The sequence below is a fragment of the Sphaerodactylus townsendi genome, linkage group LG03, assembly GCF_021028975.2.
Source record: "Sphaerodactylus townsendi isolate TG3544 linkage group LG03, MPM_Stown_v2.3, whole genome shotgun sequence".
Taxonomy (NCBI): domain Eukaryota; kingdom Metazoa; phylum Chordata; class Lepidosauria; order Squamata; family Sphaerodactylidae; genus Sphaerodactylus; species Sphaerodactylus townsendi.
The window spans coordinates 168,778,421-168,799,750 of NC_059427.1; the positions used below are offsets into that span (position 1 = coordinate 168,778,421).

Here is a 21,330-nt window from a genome sequence, read left to right on the forward strand (position 1 = left end):
ATGGAGTCAACTGTCCCCGGGCTGCCCCCACACCCCTCCTTTCCTTCCCAGGTCCATACACTGACTTCAAGACAATGAGATTTCTCTTTCTGGCAAGGTCGTGGTGGGGGAGGGTGACTGCCCATACAAGGTGAGCCCCTCCCCCCCTGAAAACTCAGATGTTGCACTGGGCTACATTTCCCCTAGTTATGCCTCTGACCAAGAGGTGCCCTCCTTCTCCACAGCCAAGCTTCAAGGCAGTGCGTTAGCCTGAAGAATGAAGAAGAAGAAGAAGAGTTTGGATTTATATCCCCCCTTTCTCTCCTGCAGGAGACTCAAAGGGGCTGACAATCTCCTTGCCCTTCCCCCCTCACAACAAACACCCTGTGAGGTAGGTGGGGCTGAGAGAGCTCCGAGAAGCTGTGACTAGCCCAAGGTCACCCAGCTGGCGTGTGTGGGAGTGCCCAGGCTAATCTGAATTCCCCAGATAAGCCTCCACAGCTCAGGCGGCAGAGCTGGGAATCAAACCCGGTTCCTCCAGATTAGATGCACGAGCTCTTAACCTCCTACACCACTGCTGCTCTCTCTTATATATGAGTATATAAAGCCCCTCCATGTCTGAGTATATAAAGTGCCATTAAGGGACAGCTGACTTATCACAACCCCAGCAGGGGGCTTTCAAAGCAAATGATTAAGCAGAAGGGGTTTGCTGTTGCCTTCCTCCGCAGAGTCTTCCTTGGAGGTCTCCCTTCCAAGTACTAGCCCTGCTTAGCTTCTGACACCTGACGAGATCAGACTGTCCCATGCCGTCTCCTCCCCTCCATACATTCTCTTATATGTTGCTACCACTGGATTTCCTTGGTGTGGAAGTGTCGTCATCTTTTAAGTCTTAGGACACACCTTGATCTTTGCTGTCACAGTTAGAAAAAAATGCATCCATGGCTTGTCCAGGGAAACCAGCTCTCCAAGGTGGTGGACAAAGGAAAAACAGGTATTTTACTGACAGTGTCTGGAATGATGGGGGTGGGGAATGGGTGGCAAAAGTCAGAGCATCTTGATGTTGTCTGTAGCTGTCATTTTAGCACTGCACAAAATGCCTTTGGCTACCAACCACAGATTTGGGAAATCACAACCCAAGCCAAACTGACCCATTTAATAAAGAAGCAGAATTCACATGTGTATGCAAGAGGAAAAAAATCTGGCACTGTAAAACCACGTTGATGGTCCAGGGACACACACGCTGGAACTTGGTGGCCACTTCAACATCACCAGTCAACCTTGGATTCTTCTATGATTGGGGCCGTTGGGATCTTGACAGACAACAGAAACCCAAACCAGATGGGTTTCAGCTTTATGTACAACCCTATACATCATTGCCAGGTCCCTAAACATACATACATTTCTGCTGCACAATTCCCATCTGGGCCCCATCTGAAACAGTTCTGTTTATGCAGGAGGGAAGCACTGACCAGGTTTTCTTGTATGGTGGAATGAAATTGCAAGCACTCATTACCGTATTATAAAAGGAGCACTTCTGTCATAACCCAGAGAACAGGAATACCTTTACATATAACCACTAAGGCTTGTTGTTTGCTTCAAAAAGAGGGAATATTGTTTTTCATTCCCAAAAGGCATTGCTGTGGAGCACCGTTCCCCAGAGTTGAGGGGAGCAAAAGGGGCAAGGAGACCACGGCATCCAGCCTGACCCATTTCTACCCACAGGACAGTTTTACAAAGAAACCACACCAATGGGGACAGCTCAAGGCCTCCCCAAGCCCCCTCCACTGACAGTGCTTGTGAATTAGAGAGCAGCGGCAGTCTGTTGAAAGCTTTCCCCGCTATTCCCAGTCCTTGGTTCCTCCCAAGGCACTCTGGGAAGTGGCAAGGTTTGTCCCACAGAACAAGTTGGAGTGGGTCAAGAAAGCAATATAAGAGTTGGGGATGAGAACGGAGCTATCAAAAACACCTTTGTCATATTACATTGGAAAACAAAGCCTTGTGGAGTAGAAGATGGTCTACATTCCAGCTCTCACAGAGGGCAGTTGGAAAGTTAGTGCCAGATTGGGTCACTTCAGATGACAGCCAGGGGCTAAGGTGGTTTCATGACCCCCTTCTTGCACACAGAACATCCAGCTGGACCACATTTCCTCCATCCTAGTTTTCTATGTGATTTTTTTTTAAAAGGGAGGCATAGTCGATCCTGTGAGTTCCTCCCGTAGCATGTCTCCATTTGCCATTTGTGTGAGACTGGGGTTATGTGGTAGACTACAGAGCTCCCAACTCTTGACTAAACAAAATAAAAATAACACAACCCTACTAGCCAAGGATTAACCACATCCTACTTTACATATAACCTTGCCCGTGGGCTGTCCAATCTTTTTTTTTTAAAGAAAACATTACAAACATCTGAACAGCCATTGAAATATTTTTAAAAATCATTTTAAAAAACAGAAAAAAAATAGCTGTGTGGTATTCCACCAGGTGGGCACCAGCCCTGTCTTTCTGTGTTCGGAAGCGGCCCGCTGCGTGTAAACCAGAGCATCACCTACAGAGGAAGAGAAAATGAGTGAGGTCCTGGAATAGTTTTTAGGGAAAATGGCTATCAAAACAGCGAGTGAGTTTGGGACGCTGAAGTAGGGTTGTTCTTGGTTGTTTCCTGATGACGACGATGACCCAAAGAAATAATTCGTGGCCAAGTTCCACACTGCCTCTAATTTCTTTGGATACGTCTGTGTTCAAAGGGGCAGGTATGAATTTCCCCCCAGGGAGGCCTTAACTGTAGCACAGTCCTAGGTCCTGTTTCTGCTGTCAGGCCATCACTCATGAGAACGTATGAATGCTGGAATCACAGAGCTAACTTACACAACAGCTTCCTAAAGAAGAAGAAGAAGAGATGGATTTATATCCCCTCTTTCTCTCCTGTAAGGAGACTCAAAGGGGCTGACAATCTCCTTTCCTTCCCCCCCCCCCCCCCCGCAACAAACACCCTGTGAGGTAGATGGGGCTGAGAGAGCTCCGAAGAACTGTGACTAGCCCAAGTTCACCCAGCTGGCGTGTGTGGGAGTGCACAGGCTAATCTGAATTCCCCAGATAAGCCGCCACAGCTCAAGCGACAGAGTGGGGAATCAAACCCGATTCCTCCAGATTAGGGTACACCTGCTCTTAACCACTACGCCGCTGCTGCTGTAAATCACCTAAAGGAGGTGACTGGTTGCCAGGTCAGATGTTGTTCAATACTGATTGCCCTCAGCTCCAGCCCTATGAATACCAAGCTAAATCATTTGAACCTTGTGAACACAGGAAAAATAAAGAACAAAAGGACAAGATAGAGTTTATTTCAGAGAACCATGTCAAACGGGGATTTGAATTTGGGTGTAGTGATTACGAATGGTGGACTCTCATTTGGAGATGTTTGATTCCGCACTCCTCCATATGAGTGGTGAACAAGGTTTGTTTGCCCACTCCAACACATGAAGCCTGCTGGGTGACCTTGGGCTAGTCACAGCTCTTTCAGAATTCTCTCCACCCCATCTATCTCGCAAGGTGCCTGTTGTGGGGAGAGGAAGGGAAGTGATTGTAAACCACTTGGAGATTCCTGGAGCAGCCTGGCGGGGCAGGGCCAAGGAGAGGGGGGTTGGGGTGATTCTCATGTCCCCCATGTGACCAGCTGGTGTGCGCCTGGGGATATGTGACCCCCACATGTCCCCGTGAGCGCTCCGCCTCTACTGGAAAGTTGCATCAGATTGGGAACAACTGGCTATGAACAGGCATGGCAAGAGGTTAACACTGTCAGAGGGATGGGGTATTTTTTTTAAAGGGGGGCATTTTGGAACAACTGTAATTCCAAAGCCTAAGTGGATGACATTTGGGTTACACCTATTTCCTGCAATGGTTCTTTCCAGTGGTGGGATTCAGCAGGTTCGCACCACTTCGGCAGAAACGGTTGTTAACATGGTGCTTGTAAACAACCAGCTGTTAAATTATTTAAATCTCACCATTGGAACCAGTTGTTAAAACTTTTTGAATCCCATCACTGGTTCTTTCCCATGCAGAAGGCAAAACATGGTAAAGCACCCAGTGGATACAACCCTACCGGACATTGTGTCCTCGTGGTCTCTGACCCCTTTAAGAACAGAATTTGCTTTCTACATCCTTTCTGTTGTAACCAAATTTGACAGATCTCATTATACTTACTCCTTGGCCAGCCCATCCTTCTCCTTCGGTGGTATATGGACCCCTTGCATCTCTGAGGACAGCTCTGGTCTCCCATTGTCAGATCTCTCTGAGCAGCAGTCTCCTGTGATTCTTCCTTCTGTGTAAAAACAAATGCACCAAGCTCATGAGAAAACCAGGGAAGGAGAAATTTTTAATTCCCAGGTGTCTGGGAGAAGTGAAAATTCAATGAAGTGGTCATATGAAGAAGAAAAAGAGTTTGGATTTATAACTTTCTCTCCTATGAGACTCACAGGGGCTTACCGTTTCCTTTCCCTCCCCCACCCCCACCACAAACACCCTGTGAGGCGGGTGGGACTGAGAGAGCTCCAAAGAACTGTGACTAGCCCAAGGTCACCCAGCTGGCATGTGTTGGAGTGAACAAGCTAATCTGGTTTACCAGATACGCCTCCACAGCTCAAGTGGCAGAGTGGGGAATCAAACCTGGTTTTCCAGATTAGAGTGCACCTGCTCTAAACCACTACACCGCCCCTGGCTCTTATGGGGTGAGGAGACTGAATCATTCAAAACTTCACTATTCTCCAGAGCCGAGCAGAGGTTCAAATTGCCTTCCAGGGTAATCTGGCATCGTAGCCTCTGCCAAGCAGCAGGCCATTGCACTGTAGTTCCTGAACATCTGAAGGGCCATAGTTTGAAGACCCCTGCTCTAGAGGGATCTCTCCAAACTGCATCCCTGGGGAAATCAATGGAAAACTCACTCGGAATAAGCACTCAGCGTCTCCTGTAATCCTAGACATATGTGCATGCTGGGAAATTCTGAACTGGCTGTAAATGTCGAAAAAGGATTTGGGAGCTGAAGCTGTCAGACCCTTGGTCTCTCAAGGTCAGTACTGCCTACTGTGACTCCCAAGGGCTCTCCAGGGACTCAACTGGACCACCCTCCACTGTTTAACTTTTTAACCGCAGGTGCCAGGGGAACTGAACCTGGACAATTCTGCATACAAAGCAGAGGATCTACCATTAAGCTACAGTCCCTGCTCAAAATATTAAGCCCAAAATGTGCTAGGAAAATAGTGAGCCTGGAACAATTTGTAGGAGGCATCTCATTCCCCGAATCTCCACTATTTCCTTTCATTAGTCCCCATAGTGAGGGAGGGGAGGGAGTAAGGGGTGGCATGCAAGGGAGGGGGCCCGGCATTTGGACATGGCCCACCCACCCTAGCAGAGGGAGGGGGAGGGGAAGGGGTGGCAAGCAAGGGAGGGGAGGCATACAAGGAAGGAGGGAGTAGGCGGGAGGAGTGAGAGGTAGCTTGTCTGAGGAAGGGCCAGCATTTGGACCCACCCACTAGCAGAGGGAGGGAGGGAAAGGTAGCAAGCAAGGAGGGAGGAGGGAGGCATACAAGGGAAGGGAGGGGGGGGGAGTAAGGGGTGGCATGCAAGGGAGGGGGCCAGGCATTTGGACATGGCTCACCCACCCTAGCAGAGGAGGGGGGAGGGGAAGGGGTGGCATGCAAGGGAGGGGAGGGAGGGAGTAAGGGGTGGCATGCAAGGGAGGGGGCCCGGCATTTGGACATGGCCCACCCACCCTAGCAGGGGAGGGGGAGGGGTGGCATGCAAGGGAGGGGAGGCATACAAGGGAAGGGGAGGGAGGTAGTAAGGGGTGGCATGCAAGGGAGGGGGAGGGGGCCCGGCATTTGGACATGGCCCACCCACCCTAGTGGAGGGAGGGGAGGGAGGGAGGGGTGGCATTCAAGGAAGGGAAGGGAGGGGAGGCATGCAAGGGAGGGGAGGGAGAGGGACTCAAGTGGACCAATCTTTCCACCTAGCAGCCAATGTACATTTATCAGTGTACATTTGTCTTCATGTTTCGCTTTCCCCATCAGCAACCTCTGCCTAGGAAAATCATGGCCCAATGACCAGGCCCACTTGCAATGAAAGGAACCCTTGAAGACTTGTGTGGTGGTATCTCATTTTCCCCTTTCCCTATTCCTCTCAACTCCCATATAAGCCTTTGGGGGAGGGAGGAGGACCTCACAGTTTGGATAGGGGAGAAACCTCAGACACACACACACCCCGCAGCCATTTTTTCCAGGGGAACTTCTCTCCGTAGTCTGGAAATCAGTTGTCCTAGAATCACAGAGTTGGAAGAGACCACAAAGGTCATCCAGTCCAACCCCCTGCCATGCAGGAACACACAATCAAAGCACTCCTGCCAGATGGCCATCGAGCCTCGCTTTAAAAACCTCCCAAGAAGGAGACTCCACCACACTCCGAGGCGGTGCATTCCACTGTCGAACAGCCCTTGCTGTTAGGAAGTTTTTTCCTGATGTTTCGGTGGGATCTCTTTTCCTTCACCTTGAACCCACTGTGATGCTGAGAGATCTCCAGGTCCCACTTGGAGGTTAGCAGCCCTACTTTGATCACACGGACGTGTGTATTTTGGCCAGTTGTGTTACACTACAAAGCTGACCCCTCACCCAGCCAACCCTCGTTGGGCAATACCGACAGCTGATTTTCTACCGGTGGAAAAACCAGCTGTTTGATAAGCGTTTAAGAAGCCTGAGATCAGGAATGCAGAGCTGGAGTCACTGGGTCTGCCAGCATGAGAAAGAACACGGTTGTTTTTATATGCTGTGTGTGTTTGACAGATCAAAAGATGGTTGCTACATATTTTATGACCCATGGAGCAAGCCACCGTGTAACCTGAATTACTGACTTGTATGATTTTGCGATATCGGGGGATACATACGCCTGGGAGAAATGCATGAGCTTTCACTTCATTTCCTATTCTCCAGCTGAAGTCTGTCAAATAGAGCCGAGCCAGCTTTACTGATAACAGCTACAGTTTCTGTCTCTAAATAGGCTTTCCGCACTGACAGAGTTGTACTGGTTTCTATCTAGGTTCACCTCAGTGTATCCGCACTGCAACTGAGCTCAACGTTGTTTTGTCTCAGCCCCCACCCCCCTCAGAACTGCGACATCCCTGTCGCAGTTGGCGTGGGCCGTACCTTTCTGCTGGAACAAGGTTTTCGATACAGCTTTCTTAAAGTTTCGAAGTCTGCGGACGCAATTTAAATGACAATTCCTCATCCGATTCAACCGTAATCCCAGGGATGCGCAGAACGGGAGAGTCGTGGTGGGCATGTAACTGTAAACTGTGAAAACTTTAAAAAAAAAAAGAATGCTCCCATTTCCCGTGGTAACACAAGCTCCAATCACGAACGAGGAGCAAAACAGGCACCAAGATGATCCCGCCCACTTAGCTCGGTTCCAGGGGAGCCCAAGTAGAGTTTGCTGTCTTGGACAGCCTGGGAATCGCCTTCCATGCTGAAGGGAACCCGAGGTCGACCTTTAAGCTCCTTCACCTGTAGTGCGGAAAGCTCCTATGTCTCTGTGTGTTTGATCTTCCATAAGTAGGATGGATGGAGCTCAACAGAAGCTATCCCGTGGACCCTATGTAAGTTAGACATTTTCTGAAACCAGTGTGGCCTTCACAGGTATTTAATTTGTGCCTGCTTAACGGGCTATAATTGTACCTGCATACATGTCATTCTCACAATTAATTTAGGCCCCAAAGAGTCCTGATCTCCAGGACTTCAATCACCATCTGTTCAAACTTTTCACACAAGCATCTCCGTGTGTGTACAAAACAGACTGACTGTTATTGCGGACTGTAGGACAGCTGCATTAGGCATACAAGCATAACTTCTTGGTGAACTGCCACAACACGTTCTTGAAAATTGTGCCTGTTTGTGTGTTCTCGTCCTTGTCCTCTCACCCACACTCGCTGGCTGGTTTCCAGGCAGAAACCTGCTAAAAACCAGATTGAGAAACACACACCAATTATGTACAAACAGCTGTCACGTCTTCACTCTCTCCGTTTTACAAAGGTTTGTGCTTTTTGGTGGCTGCCAGAGATAAGGCAACTCTTGTTTGAGTCTCCTGGAATGCAGCACGTATTGAACAGCGTGGCGTAGTAGTTAAAAGTCAGAGGATCCTAATCTTTCCAAGCCTGCCACAGAGAGAATTGCGCTGGCAAGCTGCTTCCGTTTACCTCATCCAGAAATGCAAGCCACTGTGATGTCTTTCTCCTTATGACACCCCCCCCCCCAATAAGAAGGCAGCATGGCTATTCCAAGATGGCTGCCTCTGCAGGAGGGTTGCCAACTCCAGGTTCTGAAAATCCTGAAGATTTTGGAGGGAAAACCTGGGGAGGGGGCTCAGCAGGGCATAATGTCACAGAATACACCTTACAAAGCAGTCGTTTTCTCTTTGACATCAGGAAATCCGTTATAATTCCAGGAGTTCTCCAGGTCTCAAATGGCTGTTGACAACTTGCAGCGGCCACAGCAGGCGGACTCCGGTTCAGTGGTTTAAATTGTTATTGCCCCTGGTGGGAAAAGCAACCACGTACACAGACCTCTTTTCTAATAAAAGGTTCTCTGCAGCAGTGCTTGTATCTCAGTAACTTTATCAGGAGGGTGGAAGCATGGACTCTCCCCAGGTTGCCATGGTCACCCGCACTTCCCCTTCCGTGCGGCGGCCTGGAGTCAAGACCAGAGACTACACCTGTTTCTGTCCTGGGCACAAGCAAGAGGATGACCCTGACCAAGGTGGCTTTCAAATGGAGGGAAGCAGTGGTGGGATCCAAAAATTTTAGTAACAGGTTCCCATGGTGGTGGGATTCAAACTGTGGCGTAGCACCAATGGGGCTGGGCGGGGCACGGCGGGGGCGTGGCCGGGCATTCCGGGGGCGGGGCATTCCTGGGCGGGGCTGTGGCAAGGACGCAGCCACTGCGCCGGTCCTTGGGCGGGAAACGAATGCACGCAAGCGCAGGCTGCCACGCACGCTGGTGCACCTCCTGCTAGACTGCTTCAAGTTCTGCGCGCTATTGCTGAGAGGAGGGGCGTAACTAAGGCAAAAATCATGTGGCAAAATCACCAATTATTAACCCCCTCTCGGCACACACAAATAATTAGTAACCTACTCTCGGGAACCTGTGAGAACCTGCTGGATCCCACCTCTGGAGGGAAGGGTTCCACCACTCCGAAAGCACTTTAAAACCCTCTTTGTAGGCGCCCGCCAACAGACCACAGCTGCCCCTCTCTTCTTGGTCTCTCGGCTGCCACACTCTGAAGGCCGCCGTTCTCTGAGCAGTGCACATGAAGAGCTCCCGTCCTCTTCCCCTCAGCAGCTGGAACGGGAGGGGGACACAGCTGCCTTGAGCCAAGCAACCACTTTGCAGGACATGTTGGCGCAATGAATATTTGACAAGGGGCTCAGGCAGAGTTGTTAAAAGGCCATCCCCGATCAATTATTTATCAGATCAGGAAAGGATTAAAATGCTTCCGTTGGGGGAAAAATCCAGACAAATGGGGTCATTCCCAAAGAGAGGCGCAGGGGCCAGGCTTGGAATCCCTGGAGGACTCTGTCTTCAATTATAAGCTTTGGTGGAAGAATGCTGAGATGTAATATTTACCTACTGCCACTGGAGGCCAGTGTTTCATAAACTACGGTCTAGCCAAGGGATGTCTTTAGGCACTGGGGATGTTTTTAGGCATTGCACCCATGTGGCATTGTGTATAAGTGAGAATGCTTGCATAGCGTGAGGACATTTGCAGCAGTACACAGCCTGGTTGGTTGCAGGGGCGTAATGCCCATTGGGCAGCTGCCCAGGGCATCACCTTGTGGGGGGGGGGCATCAAAATGCAGGGTTCGTTTTGGGTATTTTTAGTGGTTTTCCATTTTTGGTCTGCAGGGGGCGCAGTTTTTAGGCTAGTGGCACCAAATGTTCAGCGTATCATCAGGAGACTGTTCTTATGCTACCCCCCAGGTTTGGTGAGGTTTGGTTCAAGGAGTCCAGAGTTATGGACCCTCAAAACTGTAGCCCCCCTCTCCTATTAGCTCCCATTGGAAACAATGTGGGATGGGGCACCCCCTTTGGGAGTCCATAACTTTGGACTCCTTGAACCAAACCTCACCAAACCTGGGGGGTAGCATAAGGACAGTCTCCTGATGATATGCTGAAAATTTGGTGCTGATATGTCTAAAAATGCACCCCTTGCAGGCACCAATGTGCAAAAAAAAATTGGTCGGGGTGGAGTGGCCGCCCATGGGGGGGCGGGGGGGCATCCAACTCAGGTTTTGCCCAGGGCTACAGTTTGCCCAGGGCTGCCTCGTTACGCCCCTGGTTGGTTGCACTGGTTTTTTTGGTTTTGGTGTTTTTTTAGTACTGGTAGCCAGGTTTTGTTCATTTTCAGACTTTTTTGTGGAATGCCCAGTGTTTTTGGATTTCAGTGGCTGGCCAGTATAGTCTGACACAGAAGCTCTTGGAGTTGTCTGTGTCTTCAAATAAGATCCGATGCCTGGCTTACTTTGGAGCATATTCAGCTAATGCTGATTTCTCAGGTTGGCTTAGTCGGCCGTGCCTTTCGTGTTCTTTAGTTCCGCCAGAATGCTGCATTTTACTATCCTGGGAAACCCACAACAGCCAGTTCGTTCTGGCCATGAAAACCTTGGACAACACGTAAATCACACTCACGTTCTTCCAGCCCGGAGTGCTTGTCCTGCTGCAATTCCAGGTGGGCATGAGCTTTGGCCAAGGGGCAGCTCCCAGGACTGTGGCCGGGTTCTGAGTTGGCATGAGGGCAGCAGTTTGGACTGTGTGGCTCCTGGCTCCCGGTACTGACTTCCTCCTCATCCGCCTGTTGCTTGCAGAGATGGTGCTCAACCATCGTCTGGAGCTCTGGAGCCGGGGGGGGGGGGGGGGGGCGACAAACTTTAGAAATCTGGAAGGAATGTCTGGTTCAAAAGTTTCATTTTAAAACAAACTAACAAGTGTCTATCCCTCAATGAGTAACACCCATACAGGCAGCATTGGCTGATGACTTGGAACCGATTGGGAAACACTGATGGGGCTCAAATGTTTTAGCATACAAACCCTCCGTGTTTGCATCCTGCAACCAGTGAAATCCTGAACACCTTTACATCTATCAATCCCCTTACAACATAACAGAATGGCCTCCTATCTGTATCATCTGACCAATCCAGATCAGAGAAGAGTTTTTTCACTCGCTCGCTTCAATGTTTTCCCTTCTGCCATACTACGAGGTAGATATAACAACCTAGAAATGTGCAAAAGGGTGTGTTCATGTGGTGCAAATCAATTAGAAACATTAACTCACCAATTATTCCGTTGTCCTAAATCGGCAAGTATTAGAGTCAAATACTCCAGGTTGCTTTCTATGATACCTAGCGAGCTGGATGAACTAAGCAGACTATTGTTCTTATTAAATAATTCTGATGCTACATTCTGTGAAATGGCTGCGAACTTTCTGCTGGAAATATCCCACAAGCAACAGTATGTATGAATCAACTTCATTTGTTATATGTTGCAAGTTTGTATTTTGATGCGATTTAGATGTGATTTTATACTTTTTATACTGTTTATGCCAAATAAAGGCTAAATGAATGAATGAATGAACTCCTGAACACAGTTACACCCATCTAAGCCTGTTGACCTCGGATGGACACAGGAAGCAGAGATAGTGAAGCAGACCATTGCTCCATCAAGGTCAATATTACCTATTCAGACTGGTGGCAGCTCTCCAGGGTTTCAGGCAGAGGTCTTTCATACCACCCAGGACCTCATCTTTTAAACTGGAGATGCAGGAGATGCCAAGCTGGACCACAGCCCCTCCAAATGGACCTCAATGGACCTGGAAGGGGGCATCTGCTTAACATTAAACCATGAGTGCCATTATCACCCCACTTGGCCCCCAAAACCCATTGCCCTTTCTGCCCCATTCACCTTTGCTTGCTGATGTTCACTCTTGATTGACAGAAACACCATCTGAATGGGCTGTCTGAGCTATGGTGTTTTCCCCTTTGCCCTCGTCCCTGTGTGTTCTAACTCTGGAAACTGGGCTTCAGTTTGACCTTGGACTCTACTGTCCTTTGAAACTGATCCTGCAAAACCTACCCAGCCTGACAGATATATTGCAGTCTCACCCTGCATCTATAACACTGGGGTGGGGGTGGGGGTGGGGGTGGGGAGAGGTGGAAGGTTGGGAAGTCATGGGGAATATAAAAGCAACAGGAAAGAGAAAAGCGTTCAATGCAAAATGTATGAGGCAAGGAAAAACGAGGACAAATTCAGCACAGAGACAGAATTCAGAAAGGAAAAAAATTCAATTACGAAACAATGAAAACGACAGAAATAAACAGCTGATCGACACATTCAAATTAGTCATGTTGTATAGCTTATGGGGACTCATTAGACGTCAAATAGAGGATCTGAATGCAGTGTCCGGACATTCTTTTATGTGCAAGTATATTCCTGCATGTAAAAAATTGGCCATGCTGGCAGGGGCTGATGGGAATTGTAGTCCATAACATCTGGAGTGCCAAAGGTTCGCCACCACTGCAAGATGGGCTTAAGAACATAAGAACATAAGAACAAGCCAGCTGGATCAGACCAGAGTCCATCTAGTCCAGCTCTCTGCTATTCGCAGTGGCCCACCAGGTGCCTTTGGGAGGTCACATGTAGGATGTGAACGCAATGGCCTTCTGCGGCTGTTGCTCCCGAGCACCTGGACTGTTAAGGCATTTGCAATCACAGATCAAAGAGGATCAAGATTGGTAGCCATAAATCGACTTCTCCTCCATAAATCTGTCCAAGCCCCTTTTAAAGCTATCCAGGTTAGTGGCCATCACCACCTCCTGTGGCAGCATGTTCCAAACACCAATCACACGTTGCGTGAAGAAGTGTTTCCTTTTATTAGTCCTATTTCTTCCCCCCAGCATTTTCAATGAATGCCCCCTGGTTCTAGTATTGTGAGAAAGAGAGAAAAATTTCTCTCTGTCAACATTTTCTACCCCATGCATAATTTTATAGACTTCAATCATATCCCCCCTCAGACGTCTCCTCTCCAAACTAAGGAGTCCCAAACGCTGCAGCCTCTCCTCATAAGAAAGGTGCTCCAGTCCCTCAATCATCCTTGTTGCCCTTCTCTGCACTTTTTCTATCTCTTCGATATCCTTTTTGAGATGTGGCGACCAGAACTGAACACAGGACTCCAAGTGCGGTCGCACCACGGCTTTATATAAGGCTTGCTTTTATTTTTTTTGGCTTTTCCAACTGTGTCATGGGATGGGATTTCTGAGATCCAAAGACGAGTCACGCTTTTATTGCTGATGTTGACATAAAGACACAACCAACAAGATGAATGCGAAGTGCGCCGAGAGCTGCCAGATGACAAGACTCTGGATAAATGCCTGCTTCATGTCGTTATCAGGCTTGTGCTCGACAGTTCCAAGCATAACAAAACGCTCCATCGTGCCACAGAACTGCGTCGCTGCTGAAACCCACAATCTGAAAACATTTAAGACAATGCTTTTTCTACTAGACATCCTGTATATCCTTGTGCATGTGTGTGCGCGTGTATAAAACAGCGGGCCTCACTCAAACAAATAGGCAGCAGAAGAAAATAAATGCAGTGATGAAAGCAATAAAGAGAGCTTGAGTCTTCAAAGAAACAGGTGGCCATTTTCTCAACCTGCTACCAGGTTTGGAAGGGAAGTGCTTCCTTTATTTTCCCATCTCACACGACTGTTTTTACACCTAAAAGTTTCTAGCATGAGACTTACAGAAACACAAAATGAGCATTTATCTGGAGTCCTGTTAGCTGGTTATTCCTAGCACATGTTCTATTTGAGGGAACTGGCTGTCACTCCGCAGCAGAGCATCTGCTTTGCATGCAGGGAGTCCTGGGTTCAATCCCCAGAAACTCCACTTATAGGTATCAGGCAGTAAGGGTTATGAAGAACACCTGTACAGCCACTGCCAGTCAGATCAAGGCTGCTTCATGTGTCCATCTCATAGACAGGGCATCTGTGTTCACATAGGTGACTGTCTTACCCCATACGTCCCTACACGGCCTCTGCGTTCGTCAGAGGCCAATTTGCTGGTGGTCCCTGGCCCCTCGATGATGCGGCTGGCTTCTATTCCCGAGACGGTGGCTTTTACAGCCCTGGCCCCTCGCCTGGCGATGAACACCTTACCACCAGCTATTGAGGGCCCCCTCGGGGACCTTGGAGAGTTCCGCGAGGGCCTGTAAGACTCAATTGTTCCACCGGGAGTTTTGGGAGGCCAGCGACTGAGGTGCTCCCATGTCTTTCTCCCTTTCCCCTTTACTTCCTGGGTTCTTCACTTCTCTGTTTTGTTTTTCCAGTGTGGATTTATGAAGTCTGTGTTTATGTTGGATGCCACTGCAATGCATTGTTATTAATCTGTTTTAATGGGGGTATTGTAATTATTGTTTTTATCATGTTGTTCACCACCCAGAGCCCTTCGGGGGAAGGGCGGTATACAAGACTAATTATAAATAAATAAATAAATAAATAAATAAAGTACAACTTTTCTTTGTCCTTTCTTTTCTTTCTTTCCCATTGGGACTTCTCAGAACCAGCTCACTGGGGTAGACAGTATGTCAGGTTTCAACTAGATTACCACTTAGCCACCAACCTTGCCAAATGAACTATGTCTTGTCACTCACCCTCTGTCCAAACTTCCTCTCAGGCCTGCGAGAGCAAAATGTGGTAACCTCAACATAAGCCACCCCAAGCTACAGAGATGAAGCTACTGAGATGTATTTTGCTACATCGCAGGGCTGATCTTTTCCAGAGCAAGCACGATTAGTTAAATATGCAGAGGACTATAAAACTGTCCCCTTTTTCTTACTCCTTGTGTTCATGAGGGCACTGAAACGCTCCGGGTAATCACCTAGAACTAGAACTGTGACAATTGCAACTGACTGACAAGCTGCCTGCATTTTGACCCCACTTTTCCCCCAAGGAACACAAGGTGGCACATGTTTGTTATTCCTTCCCCATTTTATCTTCACAACACCACCCGGGGGGATTGAGAGAAAGTGACTGGTCCATGGCAGAATCTGAACCCAGATCTTTCAGATGCTAACCCAACATTCTAACCACTACGTTATCTGGGCTATTCGATGATGCCAGGTAGGTGTCCTGGTAATGGCCACCTGGTGTCGGCGGCAGCGTAAGTGGAAAGTGCTATCAAATTGCAGCAGATTTAAGTCAACCTCGTACCTTCGGGACCGCATTACCCCATATGTCCCTACTTGGCCTCTGCGTTCAGCAGAGGCCAATTTACTGGTGGTCCCCGGCCCCTCAATGATGCGGCTGGCCTCCACACGGGCCAGGACTTTTACAGCGCTGGCCCCGGCCTGGTGGAACACCCTCCCACCAGCTGTCTGGGCCCTGCGGGACCTTGGTGAGTTCCGCAGGGCCTGTAAGACTGTGTTGTTCCACCAGGCCTTTGGAGTGTCCAGCCGCTGATATGGTGCCCCCCCCCACTGCTCTTGCTTTGGCACTGGTACAACAGAGCTCCTCATATTGAGGGGCCTGCCGTCCCCCCCTTCCTGGGGTGGGTTTTAAACTGAGCCTGGACGCCTCTTGTTTAATCTGTTAATTGTGAGCCGCTGTTTTTATGTATTTTAAGATGTTTTATTGAAGGAGCCTATGTTTGTATTGTATTGGATTTGCTCCTATTTATTGTTTATATATTATGTTGTTCACCACCCGGAGCCCTTTGGGGATCGGGCGGTATAGAAATTGAATTAACAACAACAACAACAACAACAACAACAACAACAACAACAACAACAACAACAACAACAACAACAACCCCATAGAGTTTTCAAGGCAAGAGACATGCAGAGGTGGTTTGCCATTGTCTGCCTCTGCATAGCAACCCTGGACTTCCTTGATGGTCTCCCATTGAAGTACTAACCAGAGCTGACTCTGCTTAATGTATTGTCGAAGGCTTTCACGGCCGGATTCAGCTGGTTGTTGTGGGTTTTCCGGGCTGTGTGGCCATGTTCTGGTAGATCTACCAGACCACGGTCAGACAACTCGAAAACCCCACAACAACCAGTTGACTCTGCTTAGTTTCTGAGATCTAATGAGACTGGGCTAGCCTAGGTCATCTAGGTCAGGGAAAATAGGCACACAAAGCAGCCGCCTGGCATAGTTGTACAGCCAGTGTAATATAGTCATTGGAGTGTCGGACTAGGATTTGGGAAGTTCAAGTCTCATCTCTGCCATGAAACTCACTGGATGTCCTTGTGTAGTCCCTGACTTTCAACCTCACTTACTTCACAGGGTTGTTGTAAGAATAAAGTGAGGAAGAGAGAACAACCGGTGCCTTCAGCTGCTTGGAGGAAGACTGGAATAAATATACACCAGCTCAAGAGACAGGTCACGTGTTACCTTTCATGGTGGGGGTGGTGCGGGATACTTTCTTCCTCTGCCTTGGAGACATGGATAGACCCGGCTGCAAACAAAGGAAGGATTGAAATCTTTATGGTCCACTTACTCCAAAGGAGCAACGGCAAAGAACGCATGGCTATTGTCCCCACGTATCTTCTTCCTAATTTGTTTCTTATATCGGCCAAGACAAGCAAAAACTCCGCCGGTGAATCCCCCATTACCGTAATGACACGCATTGAAGCCCTTCTTCTACTGGAGAATTTGCTCATCAGACAGATCTCAAAGGCAGAAAAAAGGGTAAGCTGTAAGGTCCAAGGCCAATAGGCTGCCCCAAATGGCTTTTTGTGCCCAGGATCTTGTTGGAATGCTGAGCATATGGCCTTTTGCTTTTATTTTTACAGGTGTTTATAGTGTTCATGATTTGTAATCTACTGGAAACCAGTAGGGTCAAACAACTGAAGGCATAAATACATTCATTGACCTAGCCCAGTGGTGGCGAACCTTTGGCACTCCAGATGTTATGGACTACAATTCCCATCAGCCCCCGCCAGCAAGGCCAATTGACCATGCTGGCAGGGGCTGATGAGAATTGTAGTCCATAACATCTGGAGTGCCCAAGGTTCGCCACCACGGGCCTAGCCAGTTTGTTCACTGCTAGTCTCTCCTAATGCCCCTCCTAAATGGCTTTTGTCCCATAATCTCCAGCGCAGCCTTTTTGGTGATCAAAAAACCCTTTTCTCCCTCTCCTCTCAGCAGAAAAACTGATCGGACGCAAACCACTGGATTTTTCATAAGACCTTCAAATGTACAGCATACAATACCTTACAACCAATGGGTTGGACTGGGGTCCCCAACATGGAACCCACCGATATTTTTTTCTGGCACCTGCCAAGCATTTTTAGAAAGGAGGCCAGGTAGGGTTTCTTCTGATCAGCCATTGGAGATCTGATTGGCTGAGCAGATTTTCAAAAACATTGCTTCGGTGCAGCTGCCACCATAGCACAAACATCTTCATGGTATGACGAAGGGAAGCTGTGGCAGCCACGTTGTGACTGGCTTAACTTCCTGTGACAGCCATTTTTTGGCTGCATCCACCCTGCCATGTCAGAATTTCAGAAGTGCTTAAGGGCTCAAAAAGGTTGGGACTTCTGGGTCAGACCCAGGAATAGGTTCATACAAAGATTGCAGAACTTAGCACCCGGAGTGCAGATCTTCCCAGGGGCGTAACGAGGCAGCCCTGGGAAAACTGTAGCCCTGGGCAAAACTTGAGTTGGATGCCCCCCCCCATGGGCGGCCACTCCACCATGACCAAAAATTCTTTTGCACCAGGACATTGGTGCCTGCAGGGGGTGCATTTTTAGACATATCAGCACCACAATTTCAGCATATCATCAGGAGACTGTCCTTATGCTACTCCCCAAGTTTGGTGAGGTTTGGTTCAAGGAGCCCAAAGTTATGGACTCCCAAAGGAGGTGCCCCATCCCCCATTGTTTCCAATGGGAGCTAATAGGAGATGGGGGCTACAGTTTTGAGGGTCCATAACTTTGGCCCCCCTGAACCAAACTGCACCAAACTTGGGGGGTGCCATCATCTCCAGATGATACCCTGAAATTTTGGTGCCGATACATCCAAAAATGCACCCATGCTGGGGCTATCCTAGAAATTTGCCCAAGAATCTTTGTTCTGCATTGAGTTTTCTGCATTGCTGTCAATGAGGGTTGCAGGCTGTGGGGGGCACATTTCTGAAGGCACAGTCTCCAAAGCTTTTCAGGGTCTCATCAGGAGACTGCCCTAATGATACCCCCCAAGTTTGGTGCAGTTTGGTTCAGGGGGGACAAAGTTATGGACCCTCAAAACTGTAGCCCCCATTTCCTATTAGCTCCCATTGGAAACAATGGTGGATAGGGGCACCCCCTTTGGGAGTCCATAACTTTGGACTCCTTGAACCAAACCTCACCAAACTTGGGGGGTAGCATAAGGACACTCTCCTGATGATACGCTGAAATTGTGGTGCCGCTAGCCTAAAAACTGCGCCCCCTGCAGGCCAAAAATGGAAAACCACTAAAATACCCAAAAACGAACCCAGCATTTTGATGCCCCCCACAAGGTGATGCCCTGGGCAGCTGCCCACCTTGCCCAATGGGCATTACGCCAGTGGATCTTCCCCACTCCACTCCCGTCCATTTCTGAACCTATTTCTGGGATCTGTATGGAATAATAGCCACAAAGGTGGGTAGCTGCAGTATGGGGTGGGGTGGGGAAGCTGAAATGGCTGCCTCCTGCCCAGGTCCGCAGTTGGGAACTCTTAACAATCACCATGATCATCTTGCTCACGGTCTATCTCTGGATGTCGTTCTATTCAGTGCTGAAAGGAGGGTCTGCAGATTTTATGAACTGGTCCAAGCAATGAAGTCTTACCTGGACTGTACCACTTCAGGGTGCAAGGGTGTGTGTGTATGGGTGAACTCTCCCCCACATAACATCTTCTTCCCCCATAAGAAGCCAGTATATAAAGGCTAGACTTCGTGCAGATGAAAGTATTTTGCGGGGGAGTGACCCGTTTTCAATCAAATGAAATGTCATCCAAGAAAGACTTTACCATGTGATCGTATGTCGCACTTACATGTTGCACTAAAGAAAAGCAAGGGCACGTACCTTCAGCAGAGGGTTGGGGAGCCGGTCTTCATCAATTTCTGGATAGGGGGTGGGATACATTGGTGGGAAAGTCATGGGAAGGAGAGAAAAAGAACAGTTTAATTATGAGTTGCATCAAGTCATGTCACCATAGGAACCAGGATTAAGTCAGTATGCTTGCATTCTGATTTTATGAAAAACTGTCGCTAAGGGTATCTTTGCTAAATAAGCCAACTTCAGATTCCATTTTGATGTTAGCTCGCTTTCGCCTACCATATGAAGGCCCGAGTCGGCGAGTCGGCGTTTTGGCGCTGACCTGGCGTAGCTGGTAGGACCATCCGTTTCGGTAAAATCGCGGTCTCTGGAAACAGCGCTGAACTGCCCTGGGACACCGCCCAAGCGCGCCGTTTGGCCCGGCGCACGACTGCATATATCCGAGGGCCTCCATGCCTGGCGTCGCTGATACCTGGGGAACGCCAATTCGGTTCCAGCGGTCGCGTCCTGTTCCAGGGGCAGGAGCGAAACTCCCCGAGGCCGGAGCGGCGGAGAATTGGCTCAGATTAAACTCAAAAGATACCCGAGGTAAAGAGGGAAGCGTCATGGCGAAGCAGCTGGGCTCCGTTCGCTTCGGCAGCGGCCCAGGCTGCGTGTTTCCCAAAAAAAGAGCGCCAAAGCTTCTGGGGAAATGCGGCTCGGCCCGACGCATGGCGGCGCTGCTTTCGCGATTGCAGCTTCATGCCACTGTCGAATGGCGACGTAATGACCTGGAGGCGGTGTTTTTACGCGATCATTCCAGGCCACCATTCATTGCTACGATCTTGCGTGCGGAAACGGCCTATGTGAAGGTGGCTTCCCTTCCATCATACCAACCACAGTTCATTTAAACCACGGTTGTACAAAATAGTTGAAATCATCCTCAGTTGTCAACACTCAGCGTCTTCTGCTCCACAGACGCACATGCATGAATGAAGCAATCTTTTCCCGAAGTGTCCAGGATATAGGGCTATTTCCGTCCTTCCAAAAAGCCTCCCATCAGGGCTCTTCTGGAAAACATTTGCGGGGAGAACCAGAACACATTGATCAAGCCTTTCACAGATGGTGCTATGGAGATTCCCCACGGCAATTCCCCTGATCCTGGAAGCAGACAACGGGCCATTGCAAATGCAAGCGTCGCTTGCCAACCCTTGGCGGATCAATGGAAAAGGTTGGCTTCTTTATCACCAGCCAGCCTGAATCCACCTGCAGATCATTTTAACCTCCTTCCTCTGGAGAGAAAAGTCTGGAAAGATACGGAGTCACCAGCTTACAGGGGCTGAAACGATCTCTTCACAACCCTAAACTTCACGCTGTACCTGTGATAGATTTACAATTGCTGTAAACTAGTCCGAGTGCAAATCTGAACAGAAAGGCAGGGTATAATGTAATGCAATTCACAGCAGAATCCGTGGCTGTCCCAAGAATGCATACTTTTCTTGTAACAGTTTAATCATGGTTTTCCCAGGTTTTTTAGACACCTCACATTTGTGCATAACTTCGCTGTGAAAAAGTTTTGATCCATGCTCTTGGGTAATAATCACAGACCGTTTCCGCACGGAGGCGGAAACGGCTAGGTTGGCGCATTTTAGCCGACCGGCAACGCTGGGACCGTCTGTGGGACGGTCCTGGAAATAACCGGGCAGCCGCGCTGACGCCCGGCCCGGCCAACCAACATCCCGGGCCCTTTGAACTGGCGTCGCCGAGGCCTGGGGACCGCCGCTTCGGTTCGTGCCTGCTCCAGCGGTGCAGGGGCAGACGTGTCCCCAGGAGCCTTAGCGGCGCTGCCGAGGCCCGAGGGCTGCTAAAGTCACGGAGGGGAGGTGTCGTGAAGCCGCTGCCGTTTGCTCGGCAGCGGCTTTACGGGCTGTGTTCAACAAGAGCTTCAAAGCGCTTCTGGGAAATGCCAGCGACCGAAGCGGCAGCGAGGCGCGCAGCCGCTACTCTGCGAATAATGGCGTCTGGAGAGAGGCGGTGTTTCGCGTCCTCCAGGCCGCCATTAATATTTCCGTATGAAGCGGCCACAGTTAAATATAGAGACAGGCATAAGCTTCCCCACTAACTCTGAACCAAGAAGCTATTCAGCTAGTAGTTCATACTCCAGTCTCACCTTACAAGTCCCACTAATGACTCTAAGGCTAAGATGCAAAAGAATATTCGTCCAGTTGGGCTGATGGCCACACTTCTTGAAGGCCCCCTGACTGACTTTCAAT

At 49.1% G+C, this 21,330-nt stretch overlaps 1 protein-coding gene across 1 annotated transcript; it reads right to left on the reverse strand.

The window, feature by feature from the left end:
- Positions 1 to 1,117: 1,117 nt before the first annotated feature.
- Positions 1,118 to 19,203, reverse strand: LOC125429850 (protein phosphatase 1 regulatory subunit 1A-like). The gene is made up of 5 exons (XM_048491381.1): positions 19,106 to 19,203; positions 16,451 to 16,514; positions 10,695 to 10,898; positions 4,174 to 4,291; positions 1,118 to 2,524 (listed from the first exon to the last, which is right to left on the reverse strand). Exons 1-5 carry the CDS (start codon positions 19,178 to 19,180, stop codon positions 2,521 to 2,523), a joined length of 465 nt encoding a protein of 154 aa, XP_048347338.1. The 5' UTR covers positions 19,181 to 19,203; the 3' UTR covers positions 1,118 to 2,520.
- Positions 19,204 to 21,330: the final 2,127 nt, after the last annotated feature.

What these genes read in the sequence shown, in the direction of transcription:
- LOC125429850 (XM_048491381.1), bottom strand. Translation starts at nt 19,180, where the DNA reads ATGACTTTCCCACCAATGTATCCCACCCCCTATCCAGAAATTGATGAA. An exon ending in CACCACCCCCACCATGAAAG is followed by an intron (nt 10,899 to 16,450) that starts GTAACACGTGAC and finishes CCCCGGCTCCAG; the next exon opens with AGCTCCAGACGATGGTTGAG. An exon ending in GCACTCCGGGCTGGAAGAAC is followed by an intron (nt 4,292 to 10,694) that starts GTGAGTGTGATT and finishes GTTTTTACACAG; the next exon opens with AAGGAAGAATCACAGGAGAC.